At 35.2% G+C, this 21292-nt stretch overlaps 1 protein-coding gene across 1 annotated transcript in view; it reads right to left on the bottom strand.

The window, feature by feature from the left end:
* The window catches only part of LPCAT1 (lysophosphatidylcholine acyltransferase 1), a 152216-nt gene that overhangs the window by 26176 nt on the left and 104748 nt on the right, over positions 1 to 21292 (bottom strand). Inside the window, exons 6-10 of the mRNA XM_027868845.1 lie at positions 16574 to 16632; positions 15255 to 15289; positions 13704 to 13758; positions 11369 to 11451; positions 2363 to 2488 (exon numbers count right to left, since the gene is read on the bottom strand). Of these exons, the coding sequence (XP_027724646.1) occupies positions 2363 to 2488; positions 11369 to 11451; positions 13704 to 13758; positions 15255 to 15289; positions 16574 to 16632 (358 nt within the window). The remainder of the gene's footprint in view (positions 1 to 2362; positions 2489 to 11368; positions 11452 to 13703; positions 13759 to 15254; positions 15290 to 16573; positions 16633 to 21292) is intronic.

The following is a 21292-nucleotide window of genomic DNA, read 5'->3' as shown; positions in this document are numbered from 1 at the left end:
TGATGAAGCGCCTACTTTGTTATTCATTCTTTGCTCCCACAAAGAGCGCTAGTCTGAATATTTTGTTTCTGCTTTTGACTTTCTTAGGGTGTCCCATGGTGGGATTTGCTAAGTTAAAGGGTATGGTCAGTTTAGTGAATTTCCTTGCATAATTCCAAACTGAAATTTAGAACTGTTTAGCAACTTCACAGCCCTACCATCAGTATGCAAGTTTTCCTAAATCCCCTGCAACATTGACTGTTTCCATCTTTTGTCCTCTTTGCCAACTTGCTTGGTGTGGGATACAACTTCAGAGTTGTTTTAATTTGTATCTCTCAATGTTAGTTATTTGGATCATTTTTCATGTGATCATTTATAGCTTGCAATTCTTGTTTTGAAAACTGTTCATAGCCTTTGACAATGTATCTACTAAAGAACAGCTGTTATATATTTGTGTCAATTGCCTATATAGTTAGGGATTCATTTTTATCACTGCTATTCAATAGCAGTTAATGTGAATAATAACTACTGGCTTCCATTCACCAGGAGACAATCAAGCATCCCATGTATTTGTTGTTGTTTAGTGATGTCTGACTCTTTGTGATTCCTTTTTGGGGGTTTCTTTGGCAAAGATATTGGAGTGGTTTGCTATTTCATTCTCTAGATCATTTGAGGGATGTATAAGGATATACAATGTCTCATATATATTAAATTACTACTATGTGATCTTGAGCAAATCAATTAACCTGTTAGTGTTTCAAACAATGTTTAGGGCTATACATTGCAGAACAGTATCCAGTCTGCATTAGGAAAGGGAATTTTCTCACTGAGATTTCTCTATACCAATGAAATCACATGTATGAACTAAACAGAAGTTGGGGATGTTCAAACTCGTGTCAAATACTAAAGATTTTGAGACTTCTCTGACATAGGAAGGGAATTGAGATGTGAAAATGATGAAGAATAAAACTAATTCCTTCTTTAATTAAGGAGTTATTAAGAGATAAGCTAGACTGGAATTTAGTTAGAACTACGCAATTACCTTGTGGAAAAATTATTGTGACTGATGATCAGTTATAATGAATCAAATTTTATTAACAAATATTTATTGAGTGCCAACTAGTGTGAAAGCCAATTTGCTAGGTGTTACAGCTGATACAAAGATGAAAAAATGTGGTGTCTTGCCCTGAAGAACCTTACATTCAGTATAAGTGAGTAAGACTACAGGGAAGCTTTGTATACAAGCTACTTTAACACAAGGCATAATGTCATTAAGTGCCAAAAGGAAAATTCAAATTCAGAGAAGGGAGAGATCACACTTAGTTGGAGAGAATTGAGGAGAATTCATAAAAAAGTTGGCATTTTGAACTGGGTAGAATGAATAGGGCTGTTAGATTGTGGTGTCAGGAGGGGGCAGTTCAGGTAAAGAGTGCATGAGCTTTCAACAGGGAGTTGAAAGAAGTTACTATAACTTATACACAGTTAGTTGTCATTTGTTGCTTACTTAAAAAATTGGGTAGATGACAGCATTTTCCTTGTAAGGTTTTTCAAGGGCCAAATGACATAATGTATGCAAGACACTGCAAATCTTAAAGTGCTATACAAACATGAGTTATTTTTAGCAGTAGTGTTATCAGTATTAATTCTTTAATCCTTAATACATGTTTAATCTCAAAAGCAGGGCTCAGTTAAGCATGCTTAAGGGAGAGAGGGAGAAGAGAGGGAGATGGAGATAGAGAGAGAAGGAGAGGGAGGGAGACAGAGGGAGAAGATAGAAGGAAGCAAGGAAGAGAAGAGAAGTGAAGAGAATAAGAAGACAGTTGTAGACTAGAGTTCATTCTAGTATCTTAGTATCTAGTATGCTGGAATACTTGATTGATCGATTGCTTCAAATAACCTAATATACACTAGGAGTGTTATAAAACTAGTACTGAGAGTTAGGTGCTGTAGCATGAGCCTTAGAGACAACATTATTGAGGCTGGCTTACTCAGCTTGGGGAAGGCAGGAATTTTTAACTCAATCTACCTACCCAGAGGTTCTCTAGACTGAGAGTTCTAAACAGACCAGTCCTAAACTCTTGAGTTGATTGCAAATGCTCTAGGGGCTGCTCCAACTCTAGAGGCTCTAAAGATACTTTGGATGTGGGTAAATATTTATTTTAGCATCTAAGAGAAGGATGTTCCTTATGTACAGACCAGCTTTTGAACTGGGCTGCCCAGTTTGGAGAAAAAGAGGTGAAAGAGAATGGAATCAAAGTTCTGGTATCCTTTTACTGTATCCTGAAATGCTAATTTCTGTGGATTAAATTTGGGGAAAGAGCAATGCTCGATAAAGGAAACATATCTAATTTTCTCATCAATAAAAAATAAGAACATCACTCACCCAAGGCTTCTCACAAGCTTGGCAAATTCTAAAAGGCAGGTGTTTGAAGGGAGACGAAGTTGTCCTTCAGCCAGTGCCAGCTGGCAGTCTTCAAATGTGTAATCTGTTACGGAAACTCCCAAGGCCCTTTAAGAAAGAAGACTGGATACAGTAAATGTGATTTTCCTTTTGATAGCTTATATATCAGAACTCCAGGATCTTGACTCTGCACAGCTGCCTATCTCTCAACAGTTATGTACAAAAATTCAAAAGTAAAAGTAAATAGCTTACAAAATGGAAAAAGAAAAAGATGGAGAAATTTTAAAATAGAATAAATGATAAGTTCCTAGATAGGTCTTTTCTTATAGCTTGCTCAAATCTTTTATCTCACATTAAAAGAGCAGATCTTGCCATGGGCAGGATAAACACAAAGGAAACATGAATAAAATAAGGGTAAGTTTTAGAACTTACTAACTCAGGCATGGCACTGTGATAGGATACATACTAGATTTGTGATTTTATTGATGTAAGGAACTCCCAGGTGGGGAAACTCCCTCTACTAATTCAAGTCAGCACTTTTTCTGAAACTTATATTCTTAAAAAATTAGCTAGAGGACTGAGAAATCAAATGACTTGCCCAGGCTGACACAGTCAGAAGGTACTGGAGGTAAGACTTGAATCCAGGTTTTCCTGGCTTCAAGACTAACTCTCTCTCTATCCACCGTACTATGCTGCTTTGACAATGGGAAGAGTTACTAATAAACATTCAGAAATTTTAAAAATACAGATATTTCTTTTTCAAGTGTTTGTCTATTTAGAAGTTTTAAATTAATTTTTAAAATTAACAAGCATTAACTTCTCTCCATCTCAAATGTGCACAGTCAAGCAAAACAAATCGACAGATTGGCCATGCCCAAAACGTGTATCTCATTCTATATGGGAGGGGGGGCATCAATTAGGGAATAACTAAACAAATCATGGTATATGAATGTAATGGTATACTACTGTGCCAAAAGAAATGATGAAATGGATAGTTTCAGAGAAACCTGGGAAGACTTGTATGAACTGATGCAGAGTGAAGTGAATAGAACCAGAAGAACAATTTATATAACAACAACAACAACATTGTTAAAACAACTTTCAAAGACATAAGAACTCCCATCAACATCATGACCAACCATGATTCCAGAAATTGATGATAAAGAATGCTACCTACCTCCTTATAGAGAGGGGATAAACTCAATGCACAGATGTTTATAAAATACAAGTTAACACAGTTGTGCCTCTCTCTCCTTTCGAACTGAGTCATCTCTATATTACACAAGGTATCAATAATAAAATAGAAATCCTATTAACTGGAACTTTTATTGGGGTCATGGATTACATACACATCCTCATAAAAATGTCCCTAAAGGCCCATATTGTAGGATTATCTCATAGGTGAAACCACCTATAAGGAAGCTGTTTTGTTGCTTCTGCAGCTAGACTGCCTTCTATGGGGTGCAAATAAATGAATCTCATAATAAATTCCAACATTTATTGACAAAGTACTGAAAGAAATGTTCCAGTGTACTAACTACCCATAATTCAACACAAACCAAATATCCATAGTTACAAACAGAGCTTACTAGGTACAAAGACACAAATTTGTACAAAGGTACAAATCTTGGTGCATTTAGAAGGCAAATTTACTATAAACATCACAGGAAGTACATTTTACTAACAATGTGAAGTAAGGATGACAAGTTTAAAAATGAAAACAATTAAGTGTATGAGAAATTCTTCACTGGTACAATTATCTGATTCAACATCAAGGTTGATGTAACAACAATCAATGATGAATCTTAAGAAAAAACTGAAGGAGAAAAAGCAAGTATTAAAATAGCTAATGAAAAATGATTGATAATCAAAACATTATGAAGCATAGAATATCTGGAGATAAATAGTTCTTTGATTTAGCAAGCAGCTTTTGATAATCCAAGGACTATTTATCCAGCTGGAGGCCCCAAAGTCTCCTAGGACTTGTGGCCCCCTTTTCTTTCCCTGTTAATTTACCAGTTCATTAGAAATTCTACCAGAAGATAGGCAAAGGGAATTAAAAAGAAACTAGGTTTAAAATTAAACTAGTGGAATTTACTAAAAGTTATTTTTAAAAAATTGGTTGTTTTTTTTAGCTATATACCCATGTGTACTATATCTAGACTTCTGAAATCCTTTTTTCCTTTCAAGTCTGAGGAACTACTTCTTTCATGAAGTCTACTTCCTGAATTTTTTCAGATGAAACTTACCTCTTAGTCTTCAAAATTTTTTCTAGCTTCCCCCTGCTCCCTGGATCTTTCCTTATCCCTGATCACATTCTAATCTGTAGAATGCTTCTGGGGGTAGAGGTACATGCTATATCCCTGCTATTAGCTTCTTAAGAAAAAGGGCTGTTAGTATTTCTTTGCATTCCCTTAATAAATGTCTGTGGGTATGAATGGTAACCATAGCTGTTTCCAGATACTTACATAAACTCTCTTCAACAGGCCTAGATCTTTGAAATAGAGCCAAGAGTTCTGTCAGGAGCGTATATATCTTTATTGCATGTATTAGCCTTCTGAGATGGTTTTTGCTATTATACCTACAATACTTACTACACACTGACTACTTAAGCTATGCCAGCTTCTTCCAAATTGAATTTTTTTTTGTTCTGATCATTTTAAAGGGGCTGATGGACCACCTATCCCTTTAGCTATCCAGGGTAAATGAAACCATTGCCTCTTGAAGGCAGGTTTTTCCCAAGGTGTTTGGGTAGAGGAAGAAGGAAGCATACTATAGCATATAATAATCTAGTTAACCTACAGTAATATAAGAACTCTATATACCCACATAATTCAATTATTCCAGAAACTATTCCAATGATTCATTTGTTAAGGACTGGTATCAAATGACCATCTTTTCAAATGTTAGGATGAAGGGCAGTGATGGAAAAGTGAGAGATTAATCAGAATTACTCCATTGATTTGGAAGATTTCTTAGGAACATAAGCTTCTCCTGGGGAACATAGTTCTCAAATGAAAAGAAATAAGGCTAGAAAATAATAGTCAAGTTCTGGCAAGATGCTTAAACAGTTTAAATGACAAAGGGGTTAATAACCTTCTTGAAAAAGTATGAAGAAGAAAAAAACAGATGAAACAACCTCTCAGTGAAGAATACATGCAATGTGGCATATGTTTCTTTGGAACCACATATAAAAGCTGAAAATGAGTAGGAAGTTGTCTCTTTGTCAAGTTCTCGTGGTTAAGATTGATTTTATTCCAAAGAATGGCAAATTAACATACCTAGGCTGTCATGGTTACAAATTGAAAAATATTCAGGAGAGTTTAGATTTATGGCATGTACACTTACAGGTGTCTATACTGAATCCCTAAAAAATTTTTTTTGGGAGGAGGAAGAAGAAATATTTCTGTCTCACAAATTTGAACACCTACACTGATATTGTGACAGGCACATTATATTTTAAAATATGGGTGAACTTGAAGAGAAAATTTTGAATAAATGTTTATTGAATTGAATGACTACAAATGAGAGTGAAAACACTCCAAATTAACTCTGAAAGAATTTACAAGTCACCCAAATTCTGTTCTAGGCAGATGGTCTTGACACAATCAATGAACCTTAACAACAGATGATTCTGAATTTATTCTTTCTTTTCCCCCCAAGGAAACAAACAGTAAACTCAAAGAAATTATAACTGTTACTAAAGAGTCTTTATTTGCAAATCTACGGCACATTTAATCTATAGCTAATAACAATTCCTCTCCTCATTAACATTTTTTCCATCAAACTTAAAATAGTATCCATTATCAATTTTTTCCCTAATTACCACAAGTATTTATTTATCAAATGCCTATATCACATTACGTACTAAAGAGGTAAATGCCTCTGTCATTGAGGGCTTGCAATCTATTTAGGTAGACAAGACAGTTAAATAAAGTGTTATTAGTACTATCACCTCACATTTATACGGTGCCTTATAGTTTACAGTTTTCCTCACCATATTCTCTGAGATTGGGAAGGGAAATAGTATTATCCCCATTTTATAGATTAAGAAATTTAGGCTTAAAAGGAACTTGCCCAAAGAAGGGGAAGTAGGGCTGGTACTCAAACTCAGGTCTTCTGAAAGCACTAGCTCCTACGACATAGGTAGTGTATGCTACATGCCAACTAAGTCAAAAAGACTGCAAGTGCTGGAGAAGAAAGACTAAAGGGTGAAGGAAAGCTTCATGAAAGGGGTGAGATGAGCTGAGCTTTGAAGAATGAGTATCATAAAATTCTCAAAGAAGATAGCAAAGGAAGCTATTTTTCTTTGGGAGAATAATGTATATGTGATTTGGTTAAAGTTAAAGTTTAGTTGGAGTAGCACCGTGTGGGGTAGGGTCAAGAGAGATGGCTATAAAGATGGGTGGGGACCACATTGTGCAGTATGTTGAATGCCAAGCTAATCAAAAAACATTTATTAAGTGCCTACTATGTGCCAGGTACTATGCTAAATACTGGGGATACAAAGAGAGGAATAGAGTAGCTAAGAATCTGAGAATGCATCTTGTCAACAATGGGGACCAAATTTCATTTTGTGTAGGGCAATAACATGATTAAAATGATATTTTAGAAAGAAGACTACAGCACTGCATAGGATAGGTTGGAACAGTAAGGGTCTGGAGGTCAGAAAGAGATGATGAAAGGTCTGGAATATAATGGTAACAGAAGGAACTGAAAGGAAGGGGTAGGTAACAGAGAAATTTCATGAAGAAAGAAATTACATGATCCAATGAGTTAAATAAAGCAAATAGGAGCCATAAGTTAACCAACTTGCTTATTTACCATGAACCAGACTCAGTTCTTAATAAGGACCAAAAAGTTAGGGAGATTTCAAAGAATTATAGAAGTGATTAAGGGATTACAGATAACATTTTATGAGGAAAAGGTACTTATAGACACACAATGACAATGTTAAAACTGGAAGGGACTATGGGGACCGTTTAGTCTCTTCCTCTCAGTTTCCAGCTGAGGAAACAGAACCAGATTTGAAAGTAATGAGCCCAAGTTCATGCACAAAGTTAGCATAGATGGGACTAAAAACATCTGCTGGAGTCTAAGTATTAATTTCTGCTACACCATGTTGCTCTGTACATTGTCCAAGACATTTTATATGGTAAGCTCCTGAAGAATAAGGGCTGTGTTTATTAATTCTTTGCATGGTGCATAATTAAATCTAACTACTTACTGTGTGACAAGGCATATAAATAAAGGAAGTTGCAGCCTGGAGACTGAATAACCTGCCTAACATCATGCTGTGATGAAATTGCAATTGGAATGCCAGTCTCCTGATTCCTTAATCTAGTGCCTAGCGACCTAACCAAGCTACCTCCTTTTAAAGTATAAGGTAGAGAGCCAAGTTGGTGGGTAGACCTACACAGTTAAAGAATCATGATACTATGATATAATGTAAAGAGATAGATGACTGACCAAAGAGCAATTTTTAAGCTCCCTGCCTATGACTATGTACTCAGTAAGACCCACTTGACTCATGGAAGGAACAATTAATTCCAGCAAACCAGGAACTCTAACTTCTTAGTTCTAAATTCATGAACTGCTACAAGAGGAATTACAAACAAAACAGACGAAAATACATTTATTCAGAATTCAAAGATGTCTCCTTTCAAACTCTAAAGAACAATATAGTCATGTTAAGATACATAGAAAATCCTCTGGCATTTGAAGCCCTTAATAATCTGGCGCCTCCCTATACCTTACTCCCCTCCACATACTGTCAAGTACAGTAACTCTGGCCTCTTAGATGTTACTTGCCCAAGACACTCTATCTCCTAACTATGGAGATTTTCAATGATTGTTCTCCATGCCCAGAATTCTTTTCCTCCTCAGCTCCATCTTCTGACCTCCTTCAAGACTCAGCTAAAATTTCTATACTGATTCTATCCCAGTCCCTTTACTGCTAGTGGTTTCCCTCTGGGGATGACTAACAATCTGCCTTGTCTATCTCTTCTCTGGTTGTAGTAGTTCACGTGTTACCTCTTCCATTAATCTATGAGCTCCTTGGGGGAAGGAACTTTTTTTTGCCTTTTTTTAAATATCCAGTGCTTAGCAGAGTCACTGGCACATAGTAGGCACTTAAGAAATACTTGATGATTTGACAGAATTTGTCACATTTGACAGAATTTGAGCACATGTGAAACGGCTGTGTGTTCACATGTTATTAAATGAGGCTTAAAAAAAAAGAATGTGAGACTTTCCTCTTTTATATATTGTTATTAAGGGACCAGAGAACACAAGATAGTCAAATATAATTAACCATAGATATATCATTTGCACTGTGTTCTAGGGCGGTGGTGTCAAACAAATAGAAATGGGGGCACTACAGTGTACATAAGGATCCCTGCAGCTGTATATTGACTTAGAAAAACAAATATTATGATTATCAATGATTTATTGTATTCTCATTTTGTTAAATATTTCCCAATTACATTTTAATCTGGTTCTGGCAGAGGGCAACATATTTGATACCTCTGTTATAGGGGATATCTTTCTCTTATTTTTCATTTGTCTTGTGTTTGTGTTCCTTGTCTACCATGGCTCACAAAATATCACAATTTTTTTCTTTTGCCATTTTGTTTCTGCCTGCCCCATCAAACCTAATTGCTGGCTTTTTTTAGTCAACCAGTTACCTATGCATGAAATTCTATGAAGGAGATGATAACATTCTTAAGCATGCTTTCAAATCCTTCTCATTAAAATAGAGTGCTAGCTATGGAAATCTCTCTTTTTATGAAATTTTGGGGTATTATTGAACAATTCCATTGTTTCTTTTTAAAAATGTAACATTATGATCAATTAATATAAAAAAGACAATGAAAATAATTTCACTCAAAGGGCAAATGGGAGGACAAAAAGTATCTGAATTCACAATATCCTTTCCTTTATCCAGCTATACTGTACTTCCCTGATATTCATATCTCTTGATATTCTTTGATCTTCCTATAGGACAGAGAATCATTGAATTTATGAGATGAAAGAAATGCTGGAGTGTATATGAATCTACTCCCTTATTATGTAGATAAAGAGAATGAAATTTGGAAATGGGATTTGCCAAAGGTTTGCTGGTTAACAAGTGATAAAGATGGGACTAGAACCCAGGTTTTCTGACTTCTAATCTAGTGCTCTTTCTAATATGTTACTTTGCCTTTGCTATATTAAAGTTGCCTCACATATTATCTATTGACGGTAGTTGCTCTATAGATCTACTCTGTTAACAACAGATAATTAACTGTTTATTTATAAAAGCTCCCCTCTACCCTACACATTAAAAAAAAAGAAAGAAAGTGGTATTTATGTCATAGAATTTATTCAAAAAGATGAACTGGCCTGATTTCCCAAGTGGTTAATAAGTTACTTGAAGAAGTACCCCTACAGCTCAGCTAGCCAGTGCACATTCAGTAACATCTTCTACCTGTGCAATTAGCCTTTAATTCTGCATTATGATGAAGTAGTCTATCCAAGGCAGACTCTTCTGGCAGGGAAAGGGAGAAGGGAAAAGGAAAGAAGTACTAGAGGATGAAAGATAGACAAAGAAAAGAGAAGGAGAGTATTTGCCTTAACTATGCCCTTAATGCCTACTTTCTAGGAAATTTATAGACATACAGTGAGAATCATTTTCAAATTTTTAGTTCATGTATGTCACATGCCAACATAAATTACTTTAACTTAGTTTGTTTAAAAGACCTATAGAAATAGGGAATATATTAACTATAATGAGAATATGGAATTTATTTCAGAAAACCAGGACAATTTATCACTTAAGTAACAGTATCACTTAAGTAATCAGACTCTAAAAAGTCCACATCTCAACATAATGGGGCTAGATTTGACTTACACAACTTCTCATCTTCAAAACTATCCCACAATTTTAAAGCCACTCACTGTTTTAGGCGCTGCTTCTGCTAGTCTCTCCCGGTACTGCGATGGGCCTAATTCGGAGGCAGCCCTTCCTGACAGTAAATATGAGAAGAGAAGCAAGGAGAAAAAAGGAGAAGGAAAAGGGAGAGGATGGGACATGGAAGGACGAAAGATGGTTAGAGAGGGGAGAGGGAGTCTTGAACTGAACTCTACTCATTGACCATAACAACTGAAGAACTTAACGACAGCAGGGACTGGGAATATTTTCTAAATTTCTAACTGCATGCAGGCTGTAACCTTAATGTCACCAGTAACGTTACCAAAATGACCCCTGTAACACTATAAAAATATACATACAACTGTACAAAGCCGAGACAATTAATCTAGAAATATTAATGGCCTTTGAATAAATTGACAAACTAGTAAAAGCAAATTTTGATTTATGCATCCCACAATCCCAGACTTGAACTGGTGCTTAATGTTCTTGAAATGGCTCTTCCATCCTTCATAAAAAATGCAAATGATTTAATGTGGAAAACCTGAGTATGATTCTGACAACCAACCATGCTTTACATTTGGACACAAGATTCACTTGCTGTAATGCTGCAGACCAAGGGTATATTTATAGAAATGTAAAACTAAATTACTCATCATTCATCACTTCCTGGGAGCTTGATGTCACCATGTCAGACTGACATGCTAATCACATAAACTGTTAGTCCCACTGAAATCTATGCCCCATTCTCAGAAAGGCAATATGTTTTCTTTTTCTTTTTGTATTAAATCCATTTCCCCAAAGAGTTAGGCTAAGCTTTCATTTTCTACAGCAATGTTTACAGGGGCAAAATATAAGATAGACAAAAAATTCTGAAACCTCGTTTATGCTGATAAATACTGCCAATCTCTGTGGTTGTCATACAGAAATCACAGAAGTAATGAATGATGTTCCCAAGAATATATTTAGTTACTATAGATTAATCAATAGGATAATAAAAATAATGTATCTGACTGTCTCTACTGAATGGTGATTTTCCCATGTTGAATACCAAGGACGTAGTAGTAGAATGTACTTACTTTGCCATTATGCGTCTCACATTATTTGCATACAATGCTGGATTTTTCTTTTCTTCTTCTGAAGGTGTATATACTGGAAGAAACTAAATACAAAACAGTAAATTATAACTCTATCATAACTTGTTTCTTACCATACAAGAACAAAGCAATTCCATCCCTGGTAAGATTAACGTGGCTTGAAATCTAACAAAGTTACTGGAATTATGTAGAACCAAAGCCATCACTACCTTGAAACAAAGTAAAACTAAATTTATATGAAAAATGAACACAGGATTGCATTTTCCTCTCTAGCTAATGACATACTAAAATAGGGATGGGGTTTGTTTTGAATTTCAAAATAGGATTGGATCTATTTGAATATCATTCTCACGGTCTTTAAAGAAGTATTAAGTTTATATTTTGAAAACTAGCATCTAGGTTTTTGTTTCGGTGATGTCATTCCCTTTAAAAACACATAAAAGATTTAAATGGATTGGAATACATTTTTTCAAAGTTATTTGACATCTAGCCTATTTAGAAAGTTAGCACATATGAATGTTTCGTAAATATATTAAAAATAATATGTACTTTAAAACTATACATTTCTATAAATTGGCAGATATTGACTTATCAAACACTTCTAAAAAGTCAACCTTGCACTCATCTACATGGATATTCAGAAACAAGAGGAAAATGTCTTGAGCACCTAATCTTATTTCACCAATTCTATTAAACCTTAATCACTGAAATTTCTAAATTACTTCATCTACTTTTTGCAAAGGGGTCTTTATTTAGTAATATTTGATCAGTAGATTCTATTTTATCATTTCTAAGTAACACTTTCTAGGATAACGCATTAATTTTCTACAAAATCAACCCACTACAGGAAGTGGAAAATCTAAACCACATTTGTCTATTGAATAATAATAGCTCACACTTACAAAGCACTTTAAGGTTCTTAATTCTCTTTAGATTAATGGAATTTCTTTAAGGTCCACAAAGTATAAGCCTTAATTTTCTATGAATTTCTCACTTCTACATTAACAAAAAAAATTCAGAGTTCTGTGATAATTACTACAGTTAAATAAAATCAATGATGTTCTATTGTTAACATTATTAAATACATTGGAAGAAACCAACTTTACATAATCATCTCAGCCCACTGAAAAGGACAAACTATGCATGCATGCAGTTAAAAGCCAAGGTTCAAAAAGCATATGATAAACCATGATCACGGGGTTTATCAAATTCCTAAATTTAATAATTCCTAAATGTATTTAATTAAACACATTTCTTTATATTTCTTTGGACTGATTACCATCATATATTTTTGTCCAAAGTATAGGATAACTGAACCATAGAATTTTAAGGTGGAAAGGTATTTTAGGATAAGTCACAATGACTTCTTTTAAGGTATCTTTGAGCTTTAAATTCCGTGACTACCTAGTTTTCTGATTGAAGAGACTGGGGCTAAAGACATTAAATTACTGGCCCCAAATCCCACAATTAGTTAGGAGTAGAACCTGTAACTAGAGCCCAGGTCTCCTGACTTTTAGTCTAATGTTCTTTCAACTATACCAAACAGTCTCTTATCTCTTTCTTCCTATTATAACAAGGAACAAACCATTCCATTAAAATGACCGATTATTTCCTTTGTATAAAAAAATTTGCTGTATTTAAAGCCTGGAAATATCACTTAATAGTATCTACTTGTTAGACTTGGACTAATGTCATGATATAGCACCTTGTAATAAGTTTAACTAACATTCTACTGAAACAAAAGGCCACAATGAAAACATTATCATTTTCTATTTCTGCACTATACAGGCAAGATTAATTTGGATGGGATCAAACAGAATTTAGCTGCTGATAGCTAATTTTTGTTTTTCAGGCTTAGGATCTTGACTTTACCAAAAAATGTTGTTTATACTTAAAGGAATTCAGAGAGCTTCACGAGTCTGGCAAGTCATGAATTGGCCTATAACACTGATGGATTACTTTAATTGCCTAATTAAAAAAAGACCTAGCATATAAGCATCTTTGATGATCAGTAGCGTGCAATGGTGTTAGTATCAGTATCAATATTAAAAGTGGAACATTTTAAAGAATTGTAACTTACTGCACAAATGCCTACTTGTTATACACAAAATACTTATAGTCATATTGATTGTAAATTCAAAATTAAAAGAAGGATGAGTTTAGGGATGGGCTTCCTATTTGATTTTGGTGATAGGATTTTTAAAATCTTATCCAAATAATTTTAAATCCTGCAAGAGTCTGTCTTGAAGTATTTGTGAAGCCCCTTGAAAGAGCCTTGAAAAACATAGAGAATATTTACCATTTCTTTTCTACTAACCTCAATTTCCACAAAATTATGAAACTGACATAGGGTAAGCCATAAAATCTTCAGCCTTAAAAAAAAAAAGGACAGAAAGTGAACTTATTTTAAATTCAGTTTAAACATTGCAAATGCTGATGCCAGAATTTTAGGCCAAAACTTCCCTCTAGATGGCACTGTTGTGTGTTTTAATTTATATGATGAATTTTGAATTGTGCCTTCAGCCTAAGGTTCAGTTGTTAAAATCCAATTAGTTGACAAAAATCATGAAAAAATTTCTTTATCGAATTAAAGTAACCACTGTAGTATGAAAAGCATCCTGTTTTACTCCTTTAAAAATAATAATCATTGAATTAATACAGATGGTGATAATTATCTTCATTAAATAAATAGCACCTTCACTACAATTTTACTCAAATGTCTCATCATGACATAAAGGTGACCCTGGGCTATTGAAGGCTATGGTCGGAGAATGCAGATTATAGCAGGTCCCACACAAAATGAGAAAGGGTTCAGATACAGGCCTGGTGATATGATAATGACAGATTGTATGGATGCTTGTCTAAAGACCAGTCTGGATAAGTGTGGAGAAGCTAGTGATCATTAAGCTGGACACTAGGCAATTATACTAGTCAAGAAAACTCATGTAATCATCTGCTATACTGTGTGTGTGTGTGTGTGTGTGTGGATATGTTTATGCATACAATATGTACAGAAAAGTGCCTATCATGATGAAATTAGAGATCTTTTGAAGCACTGAATAAAATATACTAATCAAAATTAAAGAATGGTCAGTTATTCCTACTCCTCATTTGGGGTCCATTTAATTAAAATTCCCAAAGGTTGGAAGTGCAGAAACAACCCACAGTTTAAGGGTGTTCAACACTATTGTTATACTAAAAGTTGTTATCAAAGTCATTTATTCTTTACCTCTGCAAATAAATTTGCATGGCATGTCATAGTGCTTCAAAAAGTACCCATGATTAGGGGGCAGCTAGGTGGCACAGTAGATAGAGCACTGGCCCTGGAGTCAGGAGGAACTGAGTTCAAATACAGCCTCACACACTTGACACTTAGTACCTGTGTGACCCTGGGCAAGTTACATAATCCCACTGCCTAGCAAAAACAAAACAAAACAAAACAAAAAAGTACCCAAAATTTCCTTGGTACCTTTTTGACCTTTACATGACATATAACATAAAAGTATATACTAGTGACTAGATCAGTGATTTTCTTGGTATAGGGAATTTCCAGGTGAGGAAATTATCTACCAGTGAAGATTATTAGGTTCACAACCAGTGTGTCAGAGTCAGGACTTGAACTTAGGTCATCTTGGTTTTGAGGCCAGCTCTTTATCCGCAATACCATGCTTCTCTGTGAGGGAGGTGTGGTATAGTGGAAATAGAATGGGGTTGAGAATTGCCTGTCAGTGAGTTCTACTGGGCACAGACATTCACCCTCCTGGAATTCCAGGGCCAGGTATCTTTACTGTTTACCCTTCAATTGCATCACTCCTCTCTCTGGGAGCAACAACACAAAAGAAATAAAAGAAAATTCAGACTGACTTACGCTCCAGGTCCTTGCCATGTCCAGGTAATTGTATCCTAAAGATAAATTCAATTGAATAAAATTAATTGATTAAAACTTAGTGATTTCAACTCTATACACTTTGTTGTATACTGTGGTATGACTATTGTGTTCTAGGTAAACTCATTTTTATCTTTGATCTATCTTTCACTTCTTCCTTCTGTTTCCTTTTGTTAAATAAAAATTGCCTCTCCCATGGTTTTTCTTCACCTGCTCCCAATCCTGCTGTCTCAATCAGGGAGGGAAACGAAAGTCTTCAATATGTTTTCTAATGCTTCTTTTTCACAGCTCCCACCACCACATTCTATTTACAAATGGTGAGTTCATTTAAGGACCTTGACATTCATTCCTGTGATCCTCTTTATACTACTGCCAATGTCAACTCTTGGGGCAACCCTTTTCCCTAGACTGCTCCCATCCTATCACCAAACAGCCTTAAAAAAATCCAGCATCTGTACTGACCAAGTTATCTTGCCTCTACAGTCTTTCATCTTTATGCCACATCAGCTACACATCATTGGGAGCCCACACTTTGGACTTCATCATCATAGGCTTCAAAATTTCTAAGAGTTCTAATTCAGGGTTCCCTCATCTGACCACCAATTTATCTGCCATCTATATCACAAATATACTGTGCTCTAACTGGGATAACCTCTAACTGTTCACCTTCTCCCATTTCACCCATAATTAATTCTTTTTTGGCTTGAGTGGATTTAATTCTTACATCTGATTTCAAGGTCAATCACAGTCCTTTGTTCACCTAAAATTCTCTTATGATTTTCTTCTGAGCTAACCACACAAAAACCCAAATCTGAATCACTATTTAAATTTTTTTATTTCTGCTTAGTTGTTGAGTGGCAGTGAAAGATGTGTTGGACCAATACAGATCCATACTAATGATAGCTTTGCTCTCTCTGCTGCTTAACACACACACACATCTGCTCCATATAAAATATATGGAGGATTAAATTTTCTCAATGGGCATATAAGTTTATATCATCTAAAGTTTCATTTATTGAAAGATTGAAAGGGATTAGTCAGTGTTTGGAGCAAAAGGAGTTTTCATTAATATGTAACTTGTACATTACGAACAACAAAACCTATTATGCCTCTCGTGACTTCTTCTGGAAGGATGTGTTGAACTCAACCCATGGTACCCTAGAGAATTTCCTACAGCTTATTTACTACTGTTGTATAAACAAAAGCCAATGAAAATGCACCATGGATACATTAATACTCACTTCGACTCTAACCCTCAATTAATGGGCTCAATGTTTAATCCACAAATAAACAGAATTTACCAGTTTGTTTGGATATCGTAAAACTACAGGTTGAACAGGAACACCCGGAATAAAAGCACCTAGAATGAAAAATCATATATATTAATTAGGTTTACTGTATCAAGTAAGATGACCTAAAGTATTCTTTACTGATCCAACACAGTATTGCTGGATTTTACCACCTTAGTGTTGACTTGAAATTTCTTTCACCCACTTTCATAAATGGATTAAAAAGTGGAAAAATGGTTTCAGTAGATAATATACACAATATAGTCTAGATCCTTTACAAGTTTAAAACTTCACTTAGACTTTCAGGACATCCTGTATACAAACACAACCTGCTTTGGCAAAGAATTCAATATACAGTAGATATACCTTGGATCTTTCTAAGGGTGTTTATTAATGGATGTTCTAGACCACGGGTAGGGGAATCTGTGGCCTCAAGGCCTGGTCTAGTCTATGGCACTATGGCATGGACCTGAAGGGGGCAGATTATCACTGGCCATGTATTTTCACAAAAGTTACAAATAAAAATATATGACAGACAGAAATATCACCATATTTTTCACCCATGCCTGACCCCAAAATCATGCTGACAGGGTCTAATCATAACACAGCTGGACACCAAGGCATTTTTATTTTTAATAGGTCCAAAATTTTATAGATATTGGAACTCAGGGGTACTCTTTGGCACATTTACCATGTGGGATCTGGAATTAAGGGATGGTATTCCGCCTAAAGAATGGAGTCAAATATTTATGGCTGGGCAATTCCAATATAATTAAAAAATAATGCTATCTAAATTAATTTAGAGATTCAGTGAAATAAAAATCACTTCATAGAACTAGGAAAAATAACAAAATTAATTTGAAAGAATAAAAGGTTAAAAATCTCAAGAGAAATAATGAAGAAGAAATAGAAATACAATGGACAGAGTTTTACTCAATATCAAAACTAAAATAGAAATGGAATAGACTAGATAACCATAAAACAGAAGCAATCAAAATTAGTAGCTAAAAAATATAGTCAAGATGACTTCTTTAACAGAGGCGAAACAGCCCAGATTCCGCACATCTAGTTTAACAATATCCTGAAATTTCTACCAGACCAAATAATGATTCCTTAATTGTTTTTTCATTGTCACAGTGGAGAGTTGAATCTGAAGGGCAAGGAGAAATGCCTCCCTTCCCCCCAGATGCCTGCTATAAAAGTAATAAGCATCAATAAAACATTTTTTTTTAAAGAGAGAACAGATAAATGGTAGCTGTCTGGTACATAGTAGGCACTTAATAAATGTTTGTTGACTTGACCATATGACTATATTTTGAATTGGTCTTAACTTAGGCTTAGTTTGAAGAACATGATCTATAAATTTAATATAAAATTGGAACGCACTGGTATCCTACAATAAATAATTTCCTATACAATAGAATTGTATGTAAGATGGGTCTTCAACCTTACTTAAGGGAATCAGTTACCAACCAAAAGACTAAAAAGACTTCATTATAAGACAGTTCTCAGTATGATCCCAGGGCAGAATGACAAAGAAGTTGTAGCATATCTCACATTAAATATATCATTCCTTATCAGAGTTGTTTATAATGACCACCACCCACAATAGCAATTGGCCTGCTCCCAAAATTATCAAACCTGTCCAAGGATGCAGTTTCCTTGAGCTTTCATTGGTATTTAGGAAGAGTTCCACCTAGCATTTGCATTCTATGTAGTAATATTTATATAGCTCTTGGAGGATTAAAAAGCATTTTCTATATTATTATTTGAATATCTATCTATTTATCTTCTATCTATGAAAATAGTAGACAAGTCCTTTAGGCAGTAAACTCTTCCTTATCTATGAAAACCACCATCACAAACAATATATCTACATTTTGAAGCCCTAAAGAACACACTGTACATTCTTCCTGCTCTTTTCTCAGTTCAGACCATTAAGGAAGTCATGATACTCCTTTGGCAAGCACTCTTCGACCAAGTGCCAAGTTTGCAACATTAGTCTTCTTCAACTTTAGACTGAAGCCTTTTGTACAATGATCCTACTGCTTAAACCTCATAGGAACAGATTCATTATCAAAATGGATCCCTTGGACAACCCCAAATCAAAGCAGGAATGACACAAAGCAAACTGAAAACATCTTTGTAAACCAAACCAAAAATAATTCAAATTAAAGCTGAGCAAGTTTAAATATCACAGATAATGTGGTTGCTTTTTCCATATAGTAGAAATTCAGGTATCCAAAATAGTTTCACATAAAGTCTGAGTTGAGCCTGAGAGAAATAGGATTGCAAACAAAATGATTTTATAAATCCTTTACAACATGGACCTAACTACTGAGGTCATTAAATATGAAGTCACTCTGGCAGGTCCCTGTGACTACAATTTCCAAGTTGGATTTCAGGCAATTAAGAGTCTGATCTTTGAACTGATAGGAGAGGTAGAGAAGGAAAAAGAGAGGGAGGGAGACAGAAGGACAGACTTTTTGTGGATGTTGACTAAATTATTGCTTTTTAAACTGAAATAATCAACAAAACATTATAGAACAAATTTGTCTTTTTTACATATAAAACAGGAGTACACTGGTATCCTATTATAAATAATTTCCTGCACAACAGAATTCTTTGTAAGATGAGTCTTAAACATTATTCAAGGGAGTTTAGTTACTAACGGACTTCATTATAATATCATTCCTCAGTATGACCCCCAAGGACAGAATGACAAAGAAATTGCAGCACATTTCACATCTATACTTGTCAAGGTTGTTTATTATAACCACCACCCACAGTAGCAACTGGACTTCTCTCAAGACCATCAAACTTGTCCAAGGATGTAGTTTCTATAAGTTTTCATTGGTATTCAGGGGGTAGCTCTGCTTAGCATATGAATTCTGTTACCTCTCTCTTTCCTTCTCTGATTCACAGTCTCATACTCCTTCCCTAGGTATGGACAAGCAGCATGGTATGGGGAGAAGAATCATTAGTTCTGGTGTCAGAAAGACTGGATTCAAATACCACCTTTCACACTTACTAACTGTAGGACTTTGCTTAAATCACCTTACTTCTGTGGGCCAAAATGTCCTCATGTATAAAATGAGGGGGTTGGACTAAATGATTTCTGGGTTTCTTCCCAATTCTAGAACTATGATCCTATATTACTGAGCAGTACTCAGCCTTTTGACCCACCAGAACCTCCCCTGAAGGAACCTTATGTTACTTCAGGTTATTTTCAGAAAAAGATAGTCTTTTCTGAAGAGGAAAGACTGTCATATTTTTTTCTTCAGCAAATCTCTTCAGTTAGAACAGAAGTCTCAATGTTGGATAAGAGTGTAGGGTTTCTTCAGGTCTTGCCAACACCTTCTTATCTCAACATTCCTATTAACTCATTACAATGCTGTAGAAGAGATTTCTACAACTGTTAGGAGGCTGAGCTAGATGCCTTTTAAGGCTCCCTTTTATTCTATGATTCCACAAAATAGTTCTTATACTTCTAAAGGGTGGAGGGGTGGTGGATCCTAATCAGCTGCAAAGGGGTCTTTGCAAGTAGCATGATTAAAGAGAAGTATAGTTATAGAGAAACTTAGAAAGAGGTGATGTTCATATTTTAAAATGTTTCAAAGATGCAACCAACCAGCTAGCTCCCTTGGAGGGGGAAGCATGGAATAGTAGAATGAATTCAAGAATCAGAAGATATGTGGTTGAATTCCAACCCTGCCATAGATTAGCTGTGTAACTTTGAGCAAGTTACCTAAATCTTTATGAACTTCAGGTTCATGATTAATAAAGTGAATCCAATGGTTCTTTCACCAATTTCTTTATTAAACTGTTTTCAAGCTAAAATTGGCCAACTTTTATATTATTATAGTTTCTATATATGATTAATAAAGATAGTCTTATGTTCCCAGATTATTTGGCTAATGCGCAAGCAAAATCAGTAAAACAGATAATTAGCAAGTTTTTTTTTAAATCAGGATGCCCCTAAAACAATTTCAACAACAAAAAAAGAGACCTAAGAGAAAAGATTAAAATTAGCTATTGCTACTATAGCATGTATATAGATAGGGATATGGATAGATACTGGACCTGTAATTTCTTTGGTACAAGGAACTCTCAGGTGAGGAAACTCTGTCTATTGATGGAATAGATGAAATCATTTTTCCAGTGTCAAAAACCCTGTACAGTTATCCCTTCCTCCACAATATAGAAAATCTGCATAAAAATTTTTGATCCTCCCTTCATACCAGAGAAGTGTGATTTTTTTCTTTTTCTTTTATGGGATGTTTACAATACCTCATTGCAAAATTTGGGTTAAATATTCAGTCATAGGCTTTGTGTTGTCTACTGGCCTTTGTCTGTCAGCTACAGCTTTCATAAAACTCCCCCCAAATTCCCATTTAATTTCTTATGCTGATCTGTGATACATAGAAACCGTGATGGGGAAAGTCACAATGTGGAAGGGATAGCTGTATGTATCAGAAGTAGGAGTTAAACCTAGGTCTTCCTGGCTTTGAGGTCAGCTCTCTATTCATCACCAGGGGTGGGGAAGCCACATGTGACCCTTTAGGTCCTCAAGTGCAGCCCTTTGAGTCCAAGTTTTACAGAACAAATCCTTTTATTAAGGAGATTTGTTCTGTGAAGTTTGGTTTCAGTCAAAGGGTTGTACTTGAGGACCTAGAGGATCACATGTGGCCTCAAGGCCAAAGGTTCCCCACCCCTGCACTATACCATAGT

Source organism: Vombatus ursinus, unplaced genomic scaffold, assembly GCF_900497805.2.
Source record: "Vombatus ursinus unplaced genomic scaffold, bare-nosed wombat genome assembly UNPS02014791.1, whole genome shotgun sequence".
In the NCBI taxonomy this organism is placed as follows: Eukaryota; Metazoa; Chordata; class Mammalia; order Diprotodontia; family Vombatidae; genus Vombatus; species Vombatus ursinus.
The sequence above is the reverse complement of the archived record's forward strand: the minus strand, read 5'-3'. Positions and strand labels throughout refer to the sequence as shown.